This window comes from Solea solea, chromosome 11 (assembly GCF_958295425.1).
Source record: "Solea solea chromosome 11, fSolSol10.1, whole genome shotgun sequence".
Taxonomy (NCBI): Eukaryota; Metazoa; Chordata; class Actinopteri; order Pleuronectiformes; family Soleidae; genus Solea; species Solea solea.
Window position 1 is genome coordinate 14,786,611 of NC_081144.1, and position 22,699 is coordinate 14,809,309.

General features: G+C 41.7%; 2 protein-coding genes across 10 annotated transcripts in view; one reads left to right on the plus strand and one right to left on the minus strand.

Annotated features, from left to right (window-relative positions):
- cntn3a.1 (contactin 3a, tandem duplicate 1) overlaps nucleotides 1-12,407 on the plus strand; it is a 69,836-nt gene extending 57,429 nt beyond the window's left edge. The window contains exons 13-23 of one of the 2 annotated variants that reach the window (XM_058642055.1): nucleotides 743-918; nucleotides 2,814-2,931; nucleotides 4,464-4,622; nucleotides 4,812-4,961; nucleotides 5,370-5,440; nucleotides 6,484-6,718; nucleotides 7,832-7,947; nucleotides 8,063-8,249; nucleotides 8,951-9,063; nucleotides 10,082-10,250; nucleotides 10,958-12,406. In XM_058642055.1, coding sequence (XP_058498038.1) covers nucleotides 743-918; nucleotides 2,814-2,931; nucleotides 4,464-4,622; nucleotides 4,812-4,961; nucleotides 5,370-5,440; nucleotides 6,484-6,718; nucleotides 7,832-7,947; nucleotides 8,063-8,249; nucleotides 8,951-9,063; nucleotides 10,082-10,250; nucleotides 10,958-11,049 — 1,586 coding nt within the window. In that variant the 3' untranslated portion in view covers nucleotides 11,050-12,406. Of the gene's footprint in view, nucleotides 1-742; nucleotides 919-2,813; nucleotides 2,932-4,463; nucleotides 4,623-4,811; nucleotides 4,962-5,369; nucleotides 5,441-6,483; nucleotides 6,719-7,831; nucleotides 7,948-8,062; nucleotides 8,250-8,950; nucleotides 9,064-10,081; nucleotides 10,251-10,957 lie in introns of both variants that reach the window. The other variant, XM_058642056.1, reaches the window with a different exon arrangement.
- A 2,120-nt stretch (nucleotides 12,408-14,527) lies between these two features.
- Nucleotides 14,528-22,699, minus strand: part of si:dkey-178k16.1 (band 4.1-like protein 1) — a 33,176-nt gene continuing 25,004 nt past the window's right edge. For 7 of the 8 annotated variants that reach the window (XM_058642062.1, XM_058642060.1, XM_058642059.1 and 4 more), the window contains 8 exons: nucleotides 20,486-20,536; nucleotides 19,708-20,112; nucleotides 18,415-18,630; nucleotides 18,239-18,298; nucleotides 17,945-18,034; nucleotides 17,463-17,543; nucleotides 16,977-17,093; nucleotides 14,528-16,884 (listed from right to left, as the gene is read on the minus strand). In XM_058642062.1, the coding sequence (XP_058498045.1) occupies nucleotides 16,879-16,884; nucleotides 16,977-17,093; nucleotides 17,463-17,543; nucleotides 17,945-18,034; nucleotides 18,239-18,298; nucleotides 18,415-18,630; nucleotides 19,708-20,112; nucleotides 20,486-20,536 (1,026 nt within the window). In that variant the 3' untranslated portion in view covers nucleotides 14,528-16,878. Of the gene's footprint in view, nucleotides 16,885-16,976; nucleotides 17,094-17,462; nucleotides 17,544-17,944; nucleotides 18,035-18,238; nucleotides 18,299-18,414; nucleotides 18,631-19,707; nucleotides 20,113-20,485; nucleotides 20,537-21,559; nucleotides 22,667-22,699 lie in introns of all 8 variants that reach the window. The other variant, XM_058642065.1, reaches the window with a different exon arrangement.

Genomic DNA, 22,699 nt, shown 5'->3' on the forward strand with positions numbered 1-22,699 from the left:
TAAACTGTGGGAATGAGGGACCCAGTTTGTGATTTTCCCCTCCAATCCATAATTGCAAACCAGCACCAAGCATGACAGCTCTGCAACTGGAGGCAGAAAGTTTTGCTCCTCTCATCTTGCATCCAAACTTTCCTTGAGACTCACCTGGAATGCTGTGACCAGTTGGTTGTGCTTTTGAGAGTATGAGATAAACAAGCTGGCTTGTTTTGACAGAGCTGACTATAGACCTTCACTGCCCCTGACATGCTGCATCGGCTTGCCTGTCCATTAGACGCATATGACATGCATGCATAATTTACAGCGGACTAGTGTATGGACCTCTCATCCTGTGCTGCGCTGCGCTGCTGCTGAATGAGACACACAGCTGAGATGGACCACAGGATGAAACAGGATGGCTTTTTGTCTCGGCACACACAGAGTCAAATTATAGACTCGGCTCTGACCTGCTGTAATGGCTGAAGTTTTCCTTTTGTTTGCTGATTGGACTCTATTTCTGTTGTTGTTGTTGTTGTTGTGTTGTGGTACTTCAGACCATGCTCTGATTTACGAAACACAAAAAAAGAGATGCAATTCAGACTGGTCTTTTTTTTGGTTCACATCTGCAGGATTTGTTTAAGGACAGGATTTGTTTATTATTATGTCATAGATGCAATTCTAGACAGTCTAGAAACTGCGGGCACGACTACATCTACAGAGAGTGTATCTAACAGGGCCCTTCTCACTTTAAACTTCTTGTGTTCAGAGCCGACTGTGATCACCACTCCAGCTGGACATCTGGACGTGACCGTGGGTGAGAGCATTGTGCTTCCCTGCCAGGTGTCTCATGACCCCACACTGGACCTCAAGTTCACCTGGTTCTTCAATGAGCAGCTCATCCACTTTGGAAGCCACGGGGCATATTTTGAAAAAGTTGGTGGGGTAAGTAAGGGCTCGCCTAGTATTTCGATGGTCCGTGTTGCACATGAACATGTAGTCCATGATCACCATGATAGCACTGTCCCTTAGAAGTCACAGAAACATGAGTTTCACTCTTTATGATGGCAGAAGGACAGCATGTATTTGAAGCACTTGCTCTCCCTGGTAGAAAAAGAAAAAGTCAAATCTTCTTTGTAAGTTGTATCACTTGAACATAATGACATTATACCATTGACTTTACGTCTTACAAAATCCCCGTCATCTAACAGGCTTGAAGAAAAAACATTCTTTCATTCTTTTTATAGTACTCAGATATCTTTCTCTGCATTTCAGTTTCGAGTTACACATATTATCAAAGTGATTTATAACTCTATTAAAATGATCATGGACACATTTACGTCTCATTTCTCTCAAAGCCCCGTAATTCCTTTTTAACACTTAACGCCGCGACACCGCGCTCTTTACCACGTTGTGGAGGCAAAGCTGTTGACGTGTTAATGGTGGCTTGTCACTTTCCAAAAGCGTGCCTATTTATACGGGAAATAGTACTTTGTGAGCAAAGCACAAGTTCAGACTTTTCTTCTGTACAAGCAGAATGAAACACACGTTGTCTTGTTGTGAAAAAAACCCCAGGAAAGTTGGAGCTTGTTTCACGAGCCGGAACCACAACATCAGTGAGAAGCATCTAACTGCGCATAATGGAAATGGGAGAGTATGTGAACCAAAGTGGGGGTTAAAGGTTAGGAGAGAATTTATAGGGAAGCTGATTATGTGGTAATGCTCCTGAAACTCAAAACCGGGTAGCTTCACAAACAAACAACAGCTGAATTGGCTCATATGAACAGTGCAGGCATCATCAATGTGGATACTCTTTCTTGGATATGAATACCGATTCCTGAAATATTGTGTTACAGATAGATAGAAATAAACAGAGGGTGTCTGTAACTGAGTATTAATATTAATGCAAGTGTTTCTCTAATATAATATTACACCTCGAGTAACCATGAAGCATCAAGCTCAACGGTAATGTTTGAGTCAATTATAAACTGAGCCTTGTCTCACATTCTGTGCCACCGAGCACGACACAAATGTCTTTACATGTTTCAGCCTGGCACAGCTGTCCACCACAATACCTCAGTGCAGTCATTCTGCTGTCAGTGATGTCGTCTCTATTTGGAAAGAAAAAATGGCGTCACGGACACAACACTGAATTGAAATACACATTTTTATCAGATCTGGAACGAGTAGATAATTCCTTGACAACCACTGGAATGTATTTCATGTAACTGTCCAACCAATAAATCATGACAAGTCAATGCAGAGTGAATACATTGCCAGAGTATATTGTCTTAAAGGCACAGTAATGATATAATTTACTGTTTATTGTTTGACTTCTTGTAAGTCTCAGTTGGTTTTCTATAGGTCAGCTGCAGCGAGGTCCTGTTTTACAGCTGAGTATAAATTTGGCGAGAGTGAGAGACGAATGACTTGAGGCGACTGATTTTTTTTCTTCTTCTTCTTTTCTTTTTTAAAATGTCCCCCGATTGTACATCAAAGTAATTACTGAGTCTCATCACCCCGTGTCACAGTCCCTTACTTTCCGAGCGCTCACTTTTTAAGTTCAAAGCTGATTATGCAACTGGTATTTAATGGACATCGGCAGAGTAAATGGAATCAGGATGAATAAAAGGATAGGGGCTGAGAGAAGCTTTTTAATTCCCCACAAAGAACTGAGCACATAAATGGTCTCATTCAGGCTGTGCCCATAGTTCTGTATTGTCCCCTTTTTCTTTCATAATAATATTAATGAATGTAAAATAAATGAATAAATGTCAAAAACAGACATTTCAATTTCTTTGGTGTTGTTGTTTTTCCCCTCCTGACCACTGCACTGACAGCGCTCAGCTGGTGACGTCATGATTCGCAACATTCAACTAAGGCATGCTGGGAAATACACGTGTGCCGTTCAGACCAAGGTCGACAGTGTGTCCATCGCCACTGACGTGGTGGTCAGAGGTGAGGATGCAACTCACAAGACATTTAAACACATTTTTTTTGTTATGTTTGTTTCTCCACATGTGACATGTGTTATACTGTCCTGGTTGTATTGTGCACATTGTGTGGCTTTATTGTTTTCTCATTATTTTAATCAGGCCTCTCCTTTCACACTCAGCATGCACATTGTAATGTCCTTTGTAAGCCATAGTCTAGATTTATGGTGTAAAATACATTTTTGATTTTAAGATACGTGATTAGACTGTTGTGTTTCATTGGTTGATTAACCCATTGATTTACTGTATGGTGTGCATTATTGGTTGTATTGGAGCTGGGGCTGGACTATACCATCCATCCATCTTCTTTATCCTCCACATGAGGTTTTCAGCTGAGGGGGGGAAGGGACACTTACAAAGACAAACAACCACCCACTCTGACAGTCACAACTATGGTCAATTCAGAGTGTCCAAGTTACCTAATACCCCATGTTGCATAATTTTGGACTGTGGGAGGAAGCCGGAGAACCTGGAGAAAACCCACGCACGCATGTGGAGAACATGCAAACTCCATGCAGAAAAGCCCTTTTATCATGCTATTATCATGATAACCCTAACCCAATTAAATATTAGATTTTAACTGTGGTTTTAAACGTTTTCATGAGCAGAAAACAACACTTTCTGGAGAAACATCTATGATAATAATGATGTTATTTTAATGTAATATGCATACACTTTCCTATATTGCCATTGAAGAATATTATAGTGCAATATATAATGTATATTATATATATTATAATAATAATAATTATTATTATTGTTATTGCCCACTCCTAATAGGAAACAATGTATTGTCATTTCCGTCATGTACTCACACCCAGAGTTTAAGGCCAAATACAAATGAAGATTGTGTTTGTTTTGTTTTGAGTATGCACAGTAGCTAAAGGTTACAGCATAAACGACAGAGTGCACACACAAGCCGCTATGTCACCGAAGCCATTCACTTCAGCTGTGCATCATTGCCACAGAGATCTGAGCTCATTTATCCACAGTGTTTAATATCCTGTAGAAACTCAACTGTGGAAGACATGTTTAACCCATCTACTTTGATGCTTTGCTGCTGTGAAAACATGTTGATACAGAACCACACTGCAAAGCAACAGTGAGACAAACCGTCTCGATACAACTCTATTATCACCCTGTAAAGTAAGATGTGTCATCTGGTAATTCACAAGACAACAAAAAAAACAAAGATGAAGGAGAACATTCTTGTAAAACCGAAAACTATTATGATTCTCATGACCGCTGTGGTTCACCTGACCTTTTCAGTCCACTCTCTAATATGCCTCTAATAAGGCATATTAGAGAAGAAAGACTAAATGTGTTAAAAACAGATCAAGCTGCAGATGTTGCACCACATTAGCAGCAGTGGAACAAGTGTGGACTGGTTGTAATTCAGCAGCTGTTACCCGCCCACTCTGTTCTGCCGTCTCTTGTCTTCGTTAATCTCTACAGCATATATCGTCCTTTGTGAACTGTGACAAATTATCTTTACAGGTCCCCCTGGGCCTCCTGTGGACTGTCAGGTGATTGACATGACGGAAACCACTGCCTCGCTGTCCTGGGGACGTGGCATCGATAACCACAGCCCCATCCTCAGCTACACCATCCAGGCCAGATCACCGTTCTCTCTCGGGTGGCAAGCTGTTACCACTGGTATGCCGGTGTAATCTGACTGTCTAGCGTAGATGATCTAAATGTGATCGAAACTGAGTAGATTTGAGAAGAGTAAGGGGGGGCCATGATTGGTTACATACAGTATGAAATGACAGTAAATAACACATCAGCAGCTTGGCAGGTCTGGTGGGGGCTTTGATGAAAGGTTATTCCTGTGATGTCTTTCAGTTCCTGAGTTGCTCGGGGGGAAGCAGCTGTCAGCCGCTGTCACCGACTTGAGTCCATGGGTGGAGTACGAGTTCAGAGTCCTGGCAAGCAACAGCATAGGCACAGGAGAGCCCAGCAAACCGTCGAAAAAGGCCCGCACCAAAGAAACATGTATGTGTAAATACAAGATAGATACACTGCATTTACAGCAAGAAGGCCTGTTATTTCACTGCTCAAATAGTTCTCTTCTTCCTCTGGACGCACAACTGATGAATTTACCATATTATTGACCACAAAGCCTTTTGCATGTGTGTGGGAAAAAGCCGGATCATGAACACATAAAGCAGAGACAATAAGTTAGAACTAGCATCAAATATAGTATGAAAAGAGATTTTAATTCATCAAAAATTATATAGGCACACAGTCATGTATGAATTTCATGATGGTGTAGTTGTGAGGATGTCTAATTTACAGTCATAGCTGTTAATAGTTCCAGTCATATGCAGTTATTGTTTGATTTTAAATGAGGAATATTCGAGTGTATGAACTATTATTATACAGCTCACGGTTTTTCTTTAGTTTCCAAGGTGACTCCAGCCAGAGTGAGCGGTGGTGGCGGTGGGCGTTCAGAGCTCGTCATCACTTGGGAGGTAAACATGCATTTACATTTGAGTTATCTTCTTTTATGTGTGTGTGTGTGTGTGTGTGTACATGTTTGGAGTCAGTTGTGAGGATAAATGCTAATTCAAACCTGTCTTTGTGAGGACATGTTGGTCTGGTGATGGTTGAGATTGGGGTAAGGGGCTCGGGAGTGCATTTTAGTGTCCTCACTAAATATGCTGTGAGTGTCTTAAGGGTCTTAAGGGCTGTTTTAGGGTTACGGGGATGCATTAGGACATTTTCTCAATGTCTCTACCAATACAGACCCCTGCTGCGATTTGATGTAAAGAGCCAAAGGCAAAGCACAGGATCGAAAACAATTAGGCAATAGTGTTGCTGGTTTAAATACGTTGGGGTAGTCTATGAAAGAGTGTGTGTCACTGTTTGATATTTATGTGAGCACATGCAAATGTGCTTTTAAATAATTATAATAATATAATATAATAATAAAAATGAAAAAAAAGAAAACGTTTTTTTTTTCAATGTATGATACAAATTTCTTCATCCCCTGCACCAAATCCCTATCTTCCCTATTGTCTTTCTCTCATTTCTTTATTTGATATTTGTCAGAATTACATTTTATTGACGTGATGGTGAATTGAGCAGAGGAGAAATAATTTAAGAATCGAGCAATTTTTGTCATCATTTTGTAACCATTGTCCTAAACACAGTGAGAAGGGGTCAGGTTCTCAGGAAAATAGTGTTCCAACCTTGATATAAAAATGTTCCACATATTCAGGACTGTTTGGCCCTGGCAGAGGTATGTGCTCTACTGATTGATTTCAACCTCTGTAGACCTATTTTAATTTGAAACTGGAATAAAGTGTAGAAAGAATAGCGCCAAGGTTGCGCCAAGATAGTTCTGTTATACTTGCCATCAGTTTAGAACCACTCAAGCCGAGAGCAACATTTTTTAAGTGTAGCATCAGCACTATTTTTTTTCAAAGTGCACTAATCTATGCAGAGCACATTTCCTTCAGTTATCAATCAGTCAGCTTGAGCCATTCCTCTGAGTCATCTCTTGCCTTCCCAGCCTGTGACTGAGGAGCTGCAAAGTGGCCCAGGCTTTGGCTACGTGGTGGCTTTCCGCCCACTCGGGGCACAGGGTTGGATGCAGGCTGCTGTCACATCTCCAGATGCTTCCAGATACGTCTTCAAGAATGAGAGCATCCCTCCTTTCTCCCCTTACCAAGTCAAAGTCAGGGTTTACAACAACAAGGGAGAAGGCCCTTTCAGTCCAGTGACCACCATCTACTCGGCAGAGGAAGGTGGGTACAATAAACTCTATATTATAAATATTTATTCATTATTTTACATTCAAAGGCCAATTAGAAATATTTCCTCAACAAAATGTTCTGCCAAAAGACTGGATTATTTGGGTTATTTCACAGGAGAGATGTTTTGTTATATACGATCTGTGCTCGTCTCACCAGTTTGTTTGATCTCATTTGGAAAGTGCCATGAACCACTCAGGCTTTAGCCATTTTTGAATCAAAGTATGGTGTGAGCATTGGTGAGTGGTCTGTTAATCTCAATTCTGTGAACCCTTTTTTGTGGCTAATGCAAACAGCACAAAAAATGGAAAATCTGGCCACAGTTTTTTGTTTGTTTGTGTTGTATTCATTTTTATCTTGTGTTGTCTTGCTTCCCATTTGCGTTGGACCCACTTGAAAATAAATCGATACACCTCAAGGGGTTTGTCTATAATTTATTATATGTTTGTGCTAAACCTGCTTAATTCCTGAGGTCTATGAAAAAAACAACATCATTTAAAGTTATATCAGTTATGAACGACACATATTTCTCTTCATCTTTTCCAACACTTGATGTTGTTACGAGCACTTACTTCACCCTTAATGCTGATGGGCCACAGCACCCATGGTAAATTGCTGTGAGAATAATACACAACTCCTTATATGGACATTCTGGGGGGGGGGGGGGGTGTTTATAGGTCACATATTCAGGCTTTAAAAAAAAAAATATATATATATATATATATATATATATATAAAGTAGCAATAATTGTGCAGAATTCACAAAATAAACTTCTTTTTGTTCATAAAAACAAGCCAAGTGTTTTCCAAATTTCACAAATTCAATCCGATTTTAAACACTTTTTGCTCAGGTGTGTTAGTTGGGGAAAATGATTTTTTTTTCATCAGATTGCCTACAGGTTGTGCTGAAACAAAGGATGTAAAACACACATTCTTATACCCTCTGTATATACTGTATGTTTAAACACAGTAATGGGAAAAAGCAGTCAAAATGCTCTGTGTTCTAAGAGTTACTACTCTAGAGTGGATACATAAGATAGAGCCTCAGTTCAGTCAGTCATATTGAGGTAAGTGTTCTGAATCCATGTCTTTTTACTGTCCTTTAAGAGCCCAGCAGAGCTCCAGGGAAGCTGAGGGCGAGGAGTTTATCAGCATCCGAAGTAGAAGTCACCTGGAAGCCACTGGCCTGGAGTAACAACCGCAGACGCATCCTGGGCTATGAGGTCAAGCCAACACATGCCCACAAATGTACAGTTATAGATGGAAGTATTAGGTTATAAATCAGTCACAGTCTGAGAAAAGAATAAACTCTTCTTTCTTTCTTTTTTATGTTTTTAGTTGCGGTACTGGGGTGAGAAGGAAAAGCAGGACACAGCTCATGTGATCAGGACAGTGGGAAATAAAACCTCAGTACTCATTAAGGACCTGGAGGGCACGAGCACCTATTACATGTCCCTGCAGGCCTACAACAGCGCAGGAGTGGGTCCACAAAGCTCCATAGTTAATGTCACGACCAAGAAACCACGTAAGGACTGACAGTTTATGTCTCCTTTTTCAAACTTTGCCAGTCATTTCAAGGTCCTTTTTTCTAAAGTGTATTATGTTTTACCAGTTAGAGGTATGACGGAAATATTGGAATAATAACTTAAAGGTATCATATATCATGTATCATGTTCTAAACTGCATTTTTAAGGTTTAAAATAGAAGTGATTCTTTTCTGGGGGCACCTTGTTTTGTTTGTTGGCATTGCATCATTGTGGAAAAAGGGGAATGAGTGTGGTTTGACAGAAAGGTAAAGGTCAAGTTGCCAAATGATGAGAAGCTTCAGACAGAGGGTGAATTTAAGTCTGGTTCTGTCAGAGATTTCTTCGTGTTAAAGGGGAGGGGATGCCTAGTGCTTACTCATTGTGTGAAATGTTGGGTTTCTCTGCTCTCGATGATGTTGTCTGTGTACAGTGCCTTGAGATAAGAAAGTATGTTGTGATTTGGCACTATATAAATAAAATTGAATTGATTTGAATTGAATTCCCTAAAAAACACATCAGCCAACACTCTCCAGCTTTATGTTTCACCTGTTGCTCTTCTTTTATGTCGTACCTACGCTACAGACATTCTCCTTCTTATGTGTGTCATGTACCTGCATGCTCAGGCCCACGCTTGTAAAAAAAAGGGAGATTTAATCCTTGATCCTTGTTTTCTTCATTATTCCCTGCTGTCTTTCCGAAGCGCCGAGTCAAGCCCCGGTCAAAATAATGTGGAACACCTCCAACTCCAAGGTCATCCTGAAGTGGGACCAAGTGCACGCTCTGGAGAACGAGTCAGAAGTCACCGGATATAAGGTAAAAAAAAAAAGTGCAAAGAATTAGTAAGGAGGAAGAGAGGGCAGCTACGGAGAGGATGAAGGGTGGAAAGGCAGTCGGTCCAGATGTGGACATTTTTGATCAGATTGTTTAACACAATCTCAGAGAGTGAGAAAATGCTTGAGGAATGGAGAGGAAGTGAAGTGTGGTGGCGCCAGTTTTCAAGAACAAGGGTGATGTGCAGAACTGTGGTTATTATAAAGTGTTCGGGTTGATAGTAGCAAAAGTGAAAGGTAAGGTCTACAAGATGGTAGGGAGACCTGCTATGATGTAGGGCTTGAAGTGACAGAGCTGAAGATTTTTTGGGAGGGACCAGGATATACAGGATTAGAAATGGGCATATTTGAGGGACAGCTTAAAAATAAAGTGAGAGAGTTGGTGTAAACGGAGGAGGACACAAGATGGAGGCAGATGATCCGCTGTGACGACCCCTAAAGGGAGAAGCCGAAAGTAGAAGAAGAAGTTGAGAATGAATGGTCATACAAAACCACTGCAATTTAGTCATATATGTGTAAAAAAACAGGCTAGTTTGCATAACATACTATGAGTTATAATTATTATTGTTCATGTCATGGATCTTTTGTGGTCCTTTCATGAAGATAAGACAAAAATAAATTAATTTGCAGCCTCCTGCACTGTGTGTCACTGTGTGTCAGGGTCTTACTCACCTGGAGTCTCTCCGTATTACTCTCAGTTAGGAGGTCATCTCCAAGTGGGCTTCACTGCATCCAAAGGCCACTGAAACACAAGGATTGATGCATCTCTGCTCGAAACCTAATCTCTGTTTCCCCCCCGCTCCTCTGGTGATCTCACATGTGCACAAACCCATACTCGGATTCATCTTTGTTAGTTCCCGAGGCAGCACATTACATCGCATGGAGCAAAAAAAAAAAAAACAACAACAAGCACTCACATGATGCATGATGTGTTTGGAGTGTTCCTGATGCCATGCCTTGCATCATTGTCATTATCTTTTTCCTCTCTGTTTTTACGGTAGGTGATGTACAGCCAGGACAAACACAGTCGTCCCAGCGTGGTGGAAACCAACACCACCTCCTTGGAGTTGTCGCTGCCGGTCAATGAGGACTACGTCATCCAGATTAAACCCTTCAGCGAGGGAGGGGAAGGTAGCAGCAGCCGCCAGATAACCATCCCCAAGATAGCAGGTGGGACAGCCCTGACACCTGAGACATGAACCCGATATCGGCCTTCATTTGTGAGACATCACTGGGAAACAATTTATGAAATCAGCTGTGCTAGTGTTGAGTGTTATCTACCTGCAGATTAATAATAATAATTTATAAGAAAGTATGTCTCACTAATTGGATTTCTCTTATCAAGGACAAATTTCCTAGAAATACCAGCGAGAGTCAGTGACGTTGTTGGTATTCATCACACCCCCGCAGCAGCTCAACATGTTCTGCAGCTGAGTTGTATTATGGCAGCTGTCGCTAGATAAATTGGTATCTCTAATATTTATGCGCTATTTTTCCATTTAATGTCAGTGCAAAACAAATGGGTCTTTAAATACGCCATTTCTCTCTTTTATCTCTTGCGGTTAAAATACAGTTTCTTATCCACAGACTGAGACTTATTCTTTACATCCATCATAAAACAACAAAATAGGCCCAGACATGGAGACAATATTTCCAGTAGAAGGTTGTTTAATAGTAGAATTTCCCTTTAAATCAAACTGTGACTGTTGCCGTGTGAAATCCTGGTCGTGCCGTAATTGAGCGTAACGCACTAGTGCCATCTGTCGTTACAGCAACGGACTCACACCACAGAGTTCTTTTGAATGCATTTGTCTAACTTGTGGTGACATTATGTGAAACCTTCTTGTCATACGTTGAATTTGTTTTGTTTATTTCAGGCTCCATAGCCATGGGAGCAGCCACGGAGGCCCCTGCGTTGTCCTTGGTTAACCTTGCGGCGCTAATCCTCACAGCCACGGCTGTTCTATGACAAACATCTGCAGGAACCACGGCCACCGCAGCTGCTTATTGAGAGGAGAAACAGCAGGCTAAAGACAACCAGAGGCTGACAGCAGCATTTCCACCTGCTCTCTACCCAACGCTACCGTGTCTTCTCTCTGCAGAGCTCTCCTTGTGAGGGAAGATGGTTTTTTCCTCTACGTTTCTGAAGGAGTTACTGGAAGGAACTCGTTCGTTCACAGGTTGCATTTATGGAACTGAAAGGAAACCACTGTAACTCCACTGCAGTGTCATTGAATATTTGTTTCTCTGCCGCTTGTCAAAGCGATTCATATTCCCACGTGGTTTTCAGCTCGAAAGGACCATCGTTGTGTGATGCACAGTATAGGATGTGTACTTGTTTTCTTTGTGGGACTGTGCAGGTTTCGTTCAATCAATATATTATGTAGCACTGAACTTTTCTTTGATGATGATATATTAACTGGGGATGAAGAAGACCTGAATCACTTAAATACTTCATCCTAATATGAGTGAAGTTATATTTAAGCTTGACTTAAGTCAGTTCCCCTCTCTCTCTCTCTCTCTCTCTCTGGACAATCTTTGATGAACTCCCTGAACTGTCTCTGAAGGAAACTAAGTGTTTCTATTTTCTCTAAGAAAGGGGGGGGGGGAATATCCTTGCTGAAAAAAATTGACAAACCAGAATTTGGGATCTTTGTAATTTTGTCTGGACTTGATTCATTCCTTTACTTTATTTGCCATGTCACCGACGGGAACCAAAGGTTTCAAGCAGATGGGGTTCAGATCGTTCCACCTGTTATTATCATTGTGAGGAAAAAAGCAGAGTGCACATCTCCATATGGCTTCAATCGTTAAGAGTGGCAGAGTTGTGTTGATTAATCCATGTCTTACCTTCCTCGCTCATCTGTGAGAAGTGCGTAACAAAGGCACACTGAACTGTGTGAACCTCATCGTTGTAAGTATGTATGAAAATCCTCAGGACCCAAATGAGCCTTAAGTCTTACGTTTATTATCCAGGCTGTTATTATTTAAGAGACATATTTATTTTTCCTTTTCTGCTCATCCACGTTTTTGTTTTTGTTGTTGTTGTTGATCTCAATGTTTCTGGGGCTCAGAAAATCAACATGCCTTTCTCCTTTAGTCTTTCATGACGAGCCCTGTAATTCGGTACACGTGGCAGTGACCGCTGTCTTTTCTAACATAGCTTACCACATAGTAGGGAAGGCATTTTAAGTGTCAGCTGCTGTTTGGCATGAGAATGGTCAGTGTACGTACTTACGTTGTTTAGGATGTCTGAATGGATCAACCTGCTTTTAATAAATATGCCATTTTTCTCATTCCCTTCTTTGATGCCTCCTCCTCAGGCCTTAGCTTCTGGTCCTTCTTTGCTGATGCTCTGCAAAAAGTTCACAGGGTCACACGCAAAGAAAAGAGGTTTATACCTTTATACCTCTATGCTCTATGCCCAGCTCCCGTTTCACATCTTTATTCTCAAAACAGATACATGTACAGTAAGTACAATCGGTGTGTGCAGGTCTATGGTGTTTGTCATCTTTTTTTTAAGATTTGTTTGCTTTTGTTTTAGTGATCCTTACACCCACTGTCTGCAGCACTGTATGAGGTTAGCCACTTCCCTCATTTCAGAATGTTCCATGTAAAGTAAACACTGTGACCAAAGACATGGCGTTCAGAAACCACTGCAAGCTTCTGTTGTGAGGAGGAGAAACCACATGAGGCAGGAAATAATAGACCTAAATTGTATTTTTCCTATTGTTTTCCCAGAGGTTCAAATACTGTTGAACACTGTTTTGTTGGGTTTAATGTGTAATGCTCTACAGATGTAGTGAGTCTGATTCTAACCATTAATTAGAGTTGTAGGACTTATTTGCAACATCTTCCTCTGGGCCACATAGAAGTATTGCAATTTGTTCTTAAACAAGCACTTGTGTTGGCCCCTTTTCCCCCAAACACTCCAAAAGCCTTTTGAATGTGTTATTCATTTGGCAGTCAGTTATTATGAACTCAATAAAACCCTGAATCAACATGCTCTTAAAGGAATAATTCACCGATAGTGCTTCCCAACCTCAGTTACCCCTGAGTTGAGAAATATCTTTATTCTTTTTTTTGTTACGTGCTCACCAGTGACACTTGGTCCTGTTAGCGTAACTGTTAGCAAAGATGGCGGACACTGTTTACATTCTGGGAATGAGGTCCCGCCCCCCTACGAGTGGGTCTAAAAAGTACGGAATTAGCATTGCAGTTTCAAGCTTTTTAGCTTGAAACTGATATTTCTCGAAAGTAAGGTTAGGAAGGTTAGGTTAGGAACTGAGGTTACCCATATTCTAGTAATACAAAGCTAAATAACAAATCACAGAAGTATTCCTTTAATTTTAAAAACTCAACACTCAACTAAATGGGTCATTATCAGAGCTTCTGCAGAGCTTGATGACGAACTGGACCAGGATTGAGAAACGCGACATTAAAGCCATTTTAAGGCTTGCCAGGACTAGCCATGATATCTTGTCCAAGATGTACTTTGTAAGGTCAAACTGGTGCTCACAAAGATAGAAGTATAACATATCTACACTGCGGGGGACAGAGACTCAAGCTAGAAGTCAGGAGTTCCGTTAATCAGGAGCTATTGGCTGCACCTGTGTTCTGCCACAGCTGAGAGCAATCAGCCCGACTGAGACACTATAAAGGCAGGTTAAGGAGAGTCACTGCTCAGTCGGTTGATGTGTGGGGTTGGGATGTGATGTGCTTGTCATTTTAGGCATTTATGTTGTAGTTCTGCTTGTCAGTGGCTCCTCTTTCATCTATAGTTTGGTGGAGAAGCTGTAAAAGGGTTCATTTGTTCCTTCTTTCAGAAAACAAGGACCATTTAGGGCAGTTTTGTTAATTTACAACCCCTGACCTACAGGGTTTTTGTTTTCTGGGACATATACTAACCCATGTCATTTACCAAAAGCCTTACATGATGTTGCATTGTGTCATGAGAAATATAAAGCTGGAGTAGCTGCGTTTCATTAGTGGTCTTAAGCGGGCAAAAGAAAATCACAGACAAATGTGTGAGATCACACAGAGATTCCCCATTTCATTTTGTCATTTCTTTTCTCTCCTGTTTTATTCGTTTTGAAGGTATGCAAGTACAATGTACAGCAAAGACACAGCGCCAAGCAATGGGGAGCAGCGGGGTCAGAGGAGATGAAGCTGCTGTGGAGGATGAGGAGGGAAAAGGGCTTTACAGATAAAGAGTGGGTGGAGGTTTAAGGGTCAGCCAGAGTTCATCCAATCAGACTTCAGGACCAAGCTGCAGTTTAGCATCTGCCAATCGTAGCAGGTTATTGCATGTCAGATTTTCTTCAGACCCTTTTGTGGACAGAGGGAGGTAAAGATGACAATTTTGCCTTGAGTTGATGATCATGAGAAGGATTTAATTTGCCTGTCGATGAGCAAAATATCCCATCGTTTGAGTTGAACTGGTGCACCCTAGTGTAAATAAAATCCATGGCCATTAACTACTTTACATCTTCACAATCCACCAAACACCACCATATATACAGTACAAGGTTTTCACAGCCACACGTTTTCTCGCCCCGTCCAGTTTGGACACTCATATTCATGAGCGTACGTCACCTCAAAGGATTTGGAAGCAAAATATAAAAACACAACAGGAGTCACTGCACCGCACATGTGAAACATTAACTGTAAATCCAAGTGTCTGAAAGCCAAAGTTAGCAGTACTTTTATAAACCTGACATGGCAGTTTTTGAAACATGATGTCTTCACAGTTGAATGACTTGCTGTCGCATGTTTCAATTCAAATACATCATATATAAATTTTTGCATTAGACTCTTTTTGGGAGATGACACCTTTTTTTTTTTTTTTTCTTTTTTTTTTTTAGCCAAAAGGAAAACTTGGCCATGTCAAGTTTATGTGTTTTTGACTTTCTGGCACTTGTGTAATTAAAAGTAGCTAGTATTTCAAGTAACATTTTTACAAAAAAAATCAGAGTTTGTACAATAAGACTGCTACCTTCATTGGCACACATTCATGTCTATGGCATCCCTCTAACAATCATGTATCAAATCACACACCACTAAAAGTTCAAAGATGCTACCCCTGCTCTATCATTTATTCATAACACTGCACTTAAAGGTCGGGCGCTGATGCACAATACTATCTCAGCAGAGACTGTTCAATGATGAAGAAGTTAACAGCTATGAAAAACATCACAACTGATTGTTGGCATCACAAGTCTACTTCATGTTCCAGTATTGGGAAATCTATTTAAAGGTACACACTGATATGTAAAGATATATTATACAGCACCAGAGACAGGAAATTAGATTGATTTAAATGATTGTAAATGAAAAGTGTGCAATCATTGGATGTGGGGATTAACAAACAACAGAAATATATTGCGTACTGAAATGAACTTTCCCACATTTTCTGATGAATACTCTTCATTTCCTGGCAGGAAGCTTAATTTCCTTTCTTACATGAGATCAGATTTGACCTCAGATCGAGACTAATTCAGCACTGACATCTTTTATGATTTCTCACGGTCTTTCCATCTTGATCCGTCCTTAATATTAGTTCATATCCATATTTCTCAATTACAATTCCAATAATGCAAGAAAATCATGCAAATATTATCTCAAGTCGTTTTATTTTTACTAATGCAGCAGTCCTTTTCTGCAACGTGGAACGAGGGTGCGAGCCTACTCTACGTACTTACTACACAAAATGGCCAAAGTGACATTACAGAATATCCAAGTGGATTCTGAAAGCACGTCTAAAGGCTGGGAAAGGGGGAGGAGAGGGGGGATACTGGGCTAACTCTGAAACATCAGCATGCTCAGAAACTACATTGCCACCATTTGAAAACATGTACACAGTGTGTATTAACAGGTTCTTCTGTCCAGGGCCAAATGCAGGAAAATCCAAGCAAAGTCCATCATGTTGAAGCAGTTTCAGTCTTGTCCTTGCATACATGCAAGCCACATGGAAGTATGTGGATCCAGATTTGGTCTCTAACCAACATTTGAGGACCAGCATCACCAGAGGATCTGGCCGGCACAGTATGATGTTCTCTAAATCGATGCACTCTCATCAGTCAGTGTGACGAAGCTCATTTTGTTTCCTTAACTGATTTATGAAGGAGCGTGAACTAAACACTGAATTGAACGTCCTCTGCTCTCACTAAAACCTGGTTTGCTGGACGCCTTAGTGCTGCAGCTACATGGAATGGATGCTGTGACAAAGTGGAAGAACGACACTTATTATCAGCACACACAGCAGGAGTTTGTTGATGTCTTGTTTTGTTTTTTGTTTTTTTAAGTCCAAGGCGACGGACGATTCTCTGGCCATGTTTTCCACACATTCCTATTTTTCCAGATGATGTATCATGGCCCATTGTGACTTGAGTGCACAGATCAATTTAAATAAATCCCTTCTACACTTCGTCTGTTTGACCTGGACGTACTGAAGCAGGTGGTTTAAGTATCGCGGTCCTGAGAGCTTTGGCGGGAATTTAGTTGGATTACATCTCGTTTGGCGTTCTAGTATGCATACCTGCATACTGTCGACCAATCAAAGAACTTAAATGTTTTCCGAACTAATAGGCGGTTTCAACAGAGTGTTGCTTGAATGGAAAAACAGAGAGGAGGATTCCAGGTTCAGCTCTGTGTGTTTGTGTGTGTGGACATGTACAAGAGGCCCCATTTGAGCATGACTGACAGTCGGTCTTTCAATACAGCAGGTGGGGGGGGGGGGGGATTTCAGGTTGGGCACTGACACTTCTTGTCCACAGGGGGGCACTCTCGTCTCAGCAAATCAGGACTGCAGATGGATAAGAGAAGACGGTCAACCTCAAAATCCCTGGAACGTCACAAGCGGCCAGTTATCTTTTGGAGTCAAAATGGCAGCTGTACCTCTGATGCATTGTGTCGATCCTCAGTGGACGACTCTGTTTCCCTGACGACGACTGCCTTGGTCACCTGCATGTCGGGATGCTGCTGCTTGGCTTCCTGTATTGCAATAGCCAGAGCCTGCAGACAGAGAGGGGTGTGTTAGAATCTTGAGGACTGTTTCTTTGACAGTCCCAGGATGAATGACAGTACAAGTCTGAGACAAATGTTCATCAAATATGTGAGATAATATGCAAGGACCTGGGTAAATATACAACCTATGCAATAAATACTGGATGTAAGAATACCAGGCTTAAACTGGCTTTTTTTTTTTTAAATCACAACTATGTTTAAATTGAAGTAACAAGAGTTAACACAATATGCACATTTTAAATACTTTGGGTGTTGAAATATTCCTAATTAGAATACATAATTGTTATAAACAGAGGTCACATTAATTGAAATGATTTCACTGTTTCATCCACACATTATTTGTCCATTTCAGCTCACCTGTTCCTGGTCTACATCATCGTCTCCTGTGATTATGATCCTCTTCTCGATCCTGGTCTCTGAATATCCCCCTTTCACTGTCTGCAACACACAGTGACTCATAAGTGAGAGAGTTTAATAAGGCCACCACCTGGGTATTATGGCTTATCTGTGTCCGCTGTGTATTGAGCACTAAGGTATTGTATTAGTCAAATATGTGAGCACTTAGGAGTTATGGCCACAAGTCTGAGCCAATTCAGTGTCAACAGCTCTTGCAGTGGCATGAGCTACAAATAGAATCCAGAGACTTCCAGCTTCATATGTGTCATTAGTCAAGTTATGTAAAGACTGAGTCCATAAAAAAACAAGAACAAAGAGTTTGAGTGTATGTATATTTAGGCTGCAGTGATGGGCTGCACCTCATTATGCAATAACATCCAGTTTATTATAAGAGGACAAGAAATGTTGTGCTTTCTTTTTTTTTAATTCACTGACGTCGCTACCTTGGTGACTTGAGTGGTTGCCGAGGTAACGTTCTCGGTAACAAGAATGGGTGAACCTGCTGCCTCCCTCCCAAGACTGCCCATGTGAACCTGGGAAAGCAAAAGCCCGCAATATTAGACAAATACTGTCAACAAGCAAGCAAGCAGTGAAGCTCATATTTCAGGATATCCAGTCGGATATATTTGTACATTTTATGTCTGCTGTGTCTAAGTAGGTTTGAACCCCGGAGATCAGGAATGTTCCTGCTGCAGGTTGAGTTAATATTGGAGAGGTTTTTCCTCTTTTGTACTCACGGGAGAAACACTCTGTCTCGTAGAGAAACAGACTTCACTTAGGCCAGAGATGCCGTGGTCCTGAAAGAGACAAATCTAGATTAGTGACGGGATGAATACACAACTGACATCCTGCTTTTTTACCAGGACCCAACAGTTCCAGTTTTCAGATTCTTCTTTCTAAATATGACGCTCACCTGATCCGTGAACTCCACGATAGTCGTGGTGACCTCTGACCCATTGGGTTGAGTCTCTGTCCTCACATCCGTCTTCCTCACTGTAGGCATGACATCACTGGCCTCCCGGCTCAGGGGTGTCAGTGCAGGGGTGCGACTGGCTTCTCTGTATGATTGCTCTCTGTCAACTGACGACGACACGGGTACTGATCTCTTTGGTTTTTTGGGAACTACAGGCTTGAGAGAAGAAAGAAAAACAAGCGTTTAACTAAAACAAGCTATAGTTACATATAATTAGAAAGACATGCCTGGCCCCTGTCTTAAATATAGTAAAATAAAAAGCCAGGCTTCAACAAGGAAGCACCTGGAAGCGCTTTGCTTGTATGATTGGGATATTCATTTAAGCTTCTGATGTAAAAGTAATAAACTGCAGAACCATAAGTGGCTGTGATGTCACATAGAAAAGACTGTAATCAAGAGCTGGAAAGAGCCACTGACTGTCACTCCATCAAGTGCATGAATATACATTTGCAGCATATACTGTTTTAGCTCTACATCTTCATCATCACACCACAATTACTTTGTTTTTCTAACAACAATGGAAATACTATAATAAAAAGTTTATTTTATTGTCTGTACTTTTTTTTTTTTTTCTTATAAACATCTGTTGCTCTGTTTTAACTCCCTTTGTCTTGTAAACCACCGTGTGCTGGATGAAATATTGGGGAGTAATATATAAATATTGTTAGAGTTACAGTGAGCACTGCCCACACTTAACTCAGGTTCAATTCTTGGGTTTCAATATCAGCTTTGAGAACTGAGGAAGCCTCTTGGGAGAAAAAGGTGAAACGTCTCCCATAAATCTACAAGTTCAGTTGCTGAGTGACTGTTGAAGACATGCTTTAAAGTGTGCTATGTAAAATGAACGGGGTGCATTAGAACCTTTTTAAACAGCCTTTCTAAGTGCTTTACTTATAAGTCACATTCATACACACACACACACCTTTATCTAGTGCTGGCGTTAAATAGCACTCCTCTATCACACATCTCATTCCCACACTGTTCAGATGTCCATGCTTACATTAAACAGCAACCTGATCATTCAAATTCAACAATGAGGAGCAAATAACAGACTTGCTTTAGTTGCCCATCGTCACACTTGCTGTGAATATACAGCACAACATATCTATGTGTCCATTTTGTGGTACATTGTGTTCATACCCATACTCACCTCTGCTTGTAAACCAGATTTATAATTTATGTGAACTAGTGCGGGAGCAGAAACGTCTGAGCGGTTTTCGACACCTGACATACCTGAACATCGGGTCGCTTGACCTCTGGTCTGACTTCTTCAACCTGGAACTGCTTAGCTGGGGGGCTGCTGCCGGCTCCTCTGGACTGAGGAGTCGATACTAGCGGAGGAGGGGGATGCTCAAAGGGGCCCTGCTGCGGAAGTGTGTCAATGCCGAGGTACAAACCCCTGTCTGGTGAAAAATCCCTCTCTCCCAGCTCTGACATCCCCCTAGAGAACTCCTCCATGCCCGTGTGCAGGTCTGTGAGGACAGTGAAATCTACTTCAGCCTCCAGGCTGGACGTAGAGCTGACCGTAATGCTGGAGCATTTGCGCTCAATCCCCAGGTGAGTTTCCTTCAGGTACAGGATGTCGTGGTCCTGGTCGTCCTCTGATACTGAGCCCAGCCGCCTCTCCCAGGGTTCCCTCTGATGGAGACAGATAATGATGAATATTATCAGCAAATCAGAATCTCCTACAAGGAAAGAATAAGCTCCGGGGGGGGGGGAAGTGTTTCTCTACTAATGAGTTAAAATTGAAGGCCTGTTTTCCAATTTCATTAATTTATTGATATAGTTAACAGAGAGCACACAGCTTGTTTACATCTGTAGTCCCTGCAGGCAGGAAACAGCAGTGAGTGACTACACTTTTAAGGAGACCAGACAAGAGCCATCAAATATGCTAATTCAAACATAATGAAGAAGAATGTGTTCAACAACTCGATCTCCTTACTTTCCCAAACTGTGACTAAAAATAAAACTAAATGCAGAAGAGACAAGTGAAGCTTGAGTGGTGACTCACTGAAGCGTCACTGAGAGGCTCCTCGTGAATAGCGGGTGTGGGAGGTGTCTCCTATAGAAGAGAAATGGACAACAAGGACAGCTTATTAGACAACTTGTAATGCATCTGTGAATTTCTGGAAATGAAAGCTACAATTCAGTATATCTTTATAATAAATTAATATATATATATAACTACTGCGTGCAAGTAGTCAACCCATTGAATCATGAAAGAGCAGAAGCAGAAAGTTCAGTTTTTGACCTAATGGCCTTCACTTGTAGAGGTTAAACTTGCACAGTAAACATAAACCAGTATTCCCGGGATTGGGAGTTGTTGAAGACTTCTGTCAGAAGCATGCACACTGGCTGACATTGTTTAAATAAATGACTGCAAGTGCAATGGTAATGCCATGCACTGAAACGTCAAGAGTTTTAAAAAAGGTATTCGCATTTGTAAAATGTAGCACAGGAATGTCTAAGCTCTGAAGGGGTTTGGCAGCTCTGCAGCCTGCGATTACGTCAAATTTGTCTTTTTCATTTTCTGCTATTGCTACAGAGGTGCCAAGGCAGAACATGTGGTTTCGAATGCCGCTCTCAGCCATTTATAAAGAAAGGGATTCGAATCAAAACAGAAAAAAGAAAAAAAAAAGGTCTTGCACTCCTTGCAACAGCAGCCACCGTTTTAGTCTGTGAGGATGTTGGAAGGAGAGACCCCGTGTTTACGTGACAAGTTTGGGGTGAGGGAAAAAACACCTGAAGCTTAAGCAATGGGATCTTTGCTTAAAGGCCCGCAGGGTTCTGAGATGGCCAAGCGGATGGCAAGCTTTGCAGAGGGGGAACGCAAAGTGGGAAAGCAAAGAGCTCCATGGGCCATGGACGTGAATTGAGTCAGTCAATGAAGCGATGCGAAGGAACGTGGACTTTTGCTTTCTCATACAGTCACATGAGTTCGGAAGGGATGTTGAATTTTTGTTTTGTATGTTTTTAGATGGTAAAAACAAGATTTGCATGACATCGCCTGAAGCTCATGCAATGTTTTACTGTCCCATGATTGACAAACAGGTTAGCGGGGGGGGGGGGGGGGCAGATGGTTTACCGCTTGCTTCCTCTTGGCTGTTTCTTGGCTGGGCATCCTGTAGTGGATGTGGCTGTTGTCCATTTTGCTCTGTCCCTCTCTGGACCACTGCGTTCTCAGAGGAAGAGTTCGAGGAGGAGCGGTTGGAAATTTGGAGCTCGACAAGAGATGTTCTTTCACCTCTGAGTTGTTTAGGAAATGGTCTTCACGCAGGACTCCTGCTCCTCTTGTCCACTGATAGTTCCCTGCTGCGTCTCTGCTGTCTCTGACCTCCTGTTGTCCACACAAACCATTCTTTATCAGCAGATGTAGATGAGTCTGCTGCTGATGTGACATGGTGAATTCACTGGGGTATGTAGCGGCTGCTGTATTTTCCTTGACAACATCTGTGGCTGACTGCAGAGGAGCATCATCATCATCTAGTTTCCTTTCTGCCTCACAGGAGCCGTCTTTTGATTTTGTCATGTGTACGTCCCCGGCTGCTCCAAAGATGCCTCTATCGCACAGGCTTTGGGTCTGAGGGTTGACACCTTTGTTCTCTTTATTCAAAGACTTCTTTGATCGCTGTGGCTTCAGAGGAACTATTTTGGTGACTTCAGAGTGCGAGTTCACAGTTTTGTTGCAATCCTTTGCTCCCATGGGACTTGAGTCTTTCATTCTCTGACTCTCACAGTGCATTGCGTCGTCCTCAGTTCCGCCCCTGTTGCCCTTGGGCAGCATTTCCGCTGCCATCAAGTTTTCGAAGTTCGTTGGCCTGTCCTGATGAGTGCCGTGCTCGCACTGACAGTGCCTCAGATCTATGTGGTTCGTTGCGTTCCTCACTTTGCTCAGTGGGGATCCGTATCCGTTTTCTTGAAAGCCGTTCCTTGCTAAAACAGATTCGTGATGCCTGCTAGTTGCTAAGGTATCATCCGTGAGGTTCATATCTCTTAGTCCCGTTTCTGTAAAGTCCGTTTTGGTTCCGGGTCTAGTTCTCAAAGCGTCCGTAAGTGTTCGATATTTGTTCGTATTGGCTTCAGCCCAGGATGCACACGTGTTTCTATCAGTATTACTCTTCTCTTTAGAGTAAGCATTCAGCTCTCCTTCAAAGGCGTCATGCTTGGCAATCAATTTGCCATCACCAGTCGCCTATGTTGACATAGAGTAAACAGTTGCATTAGC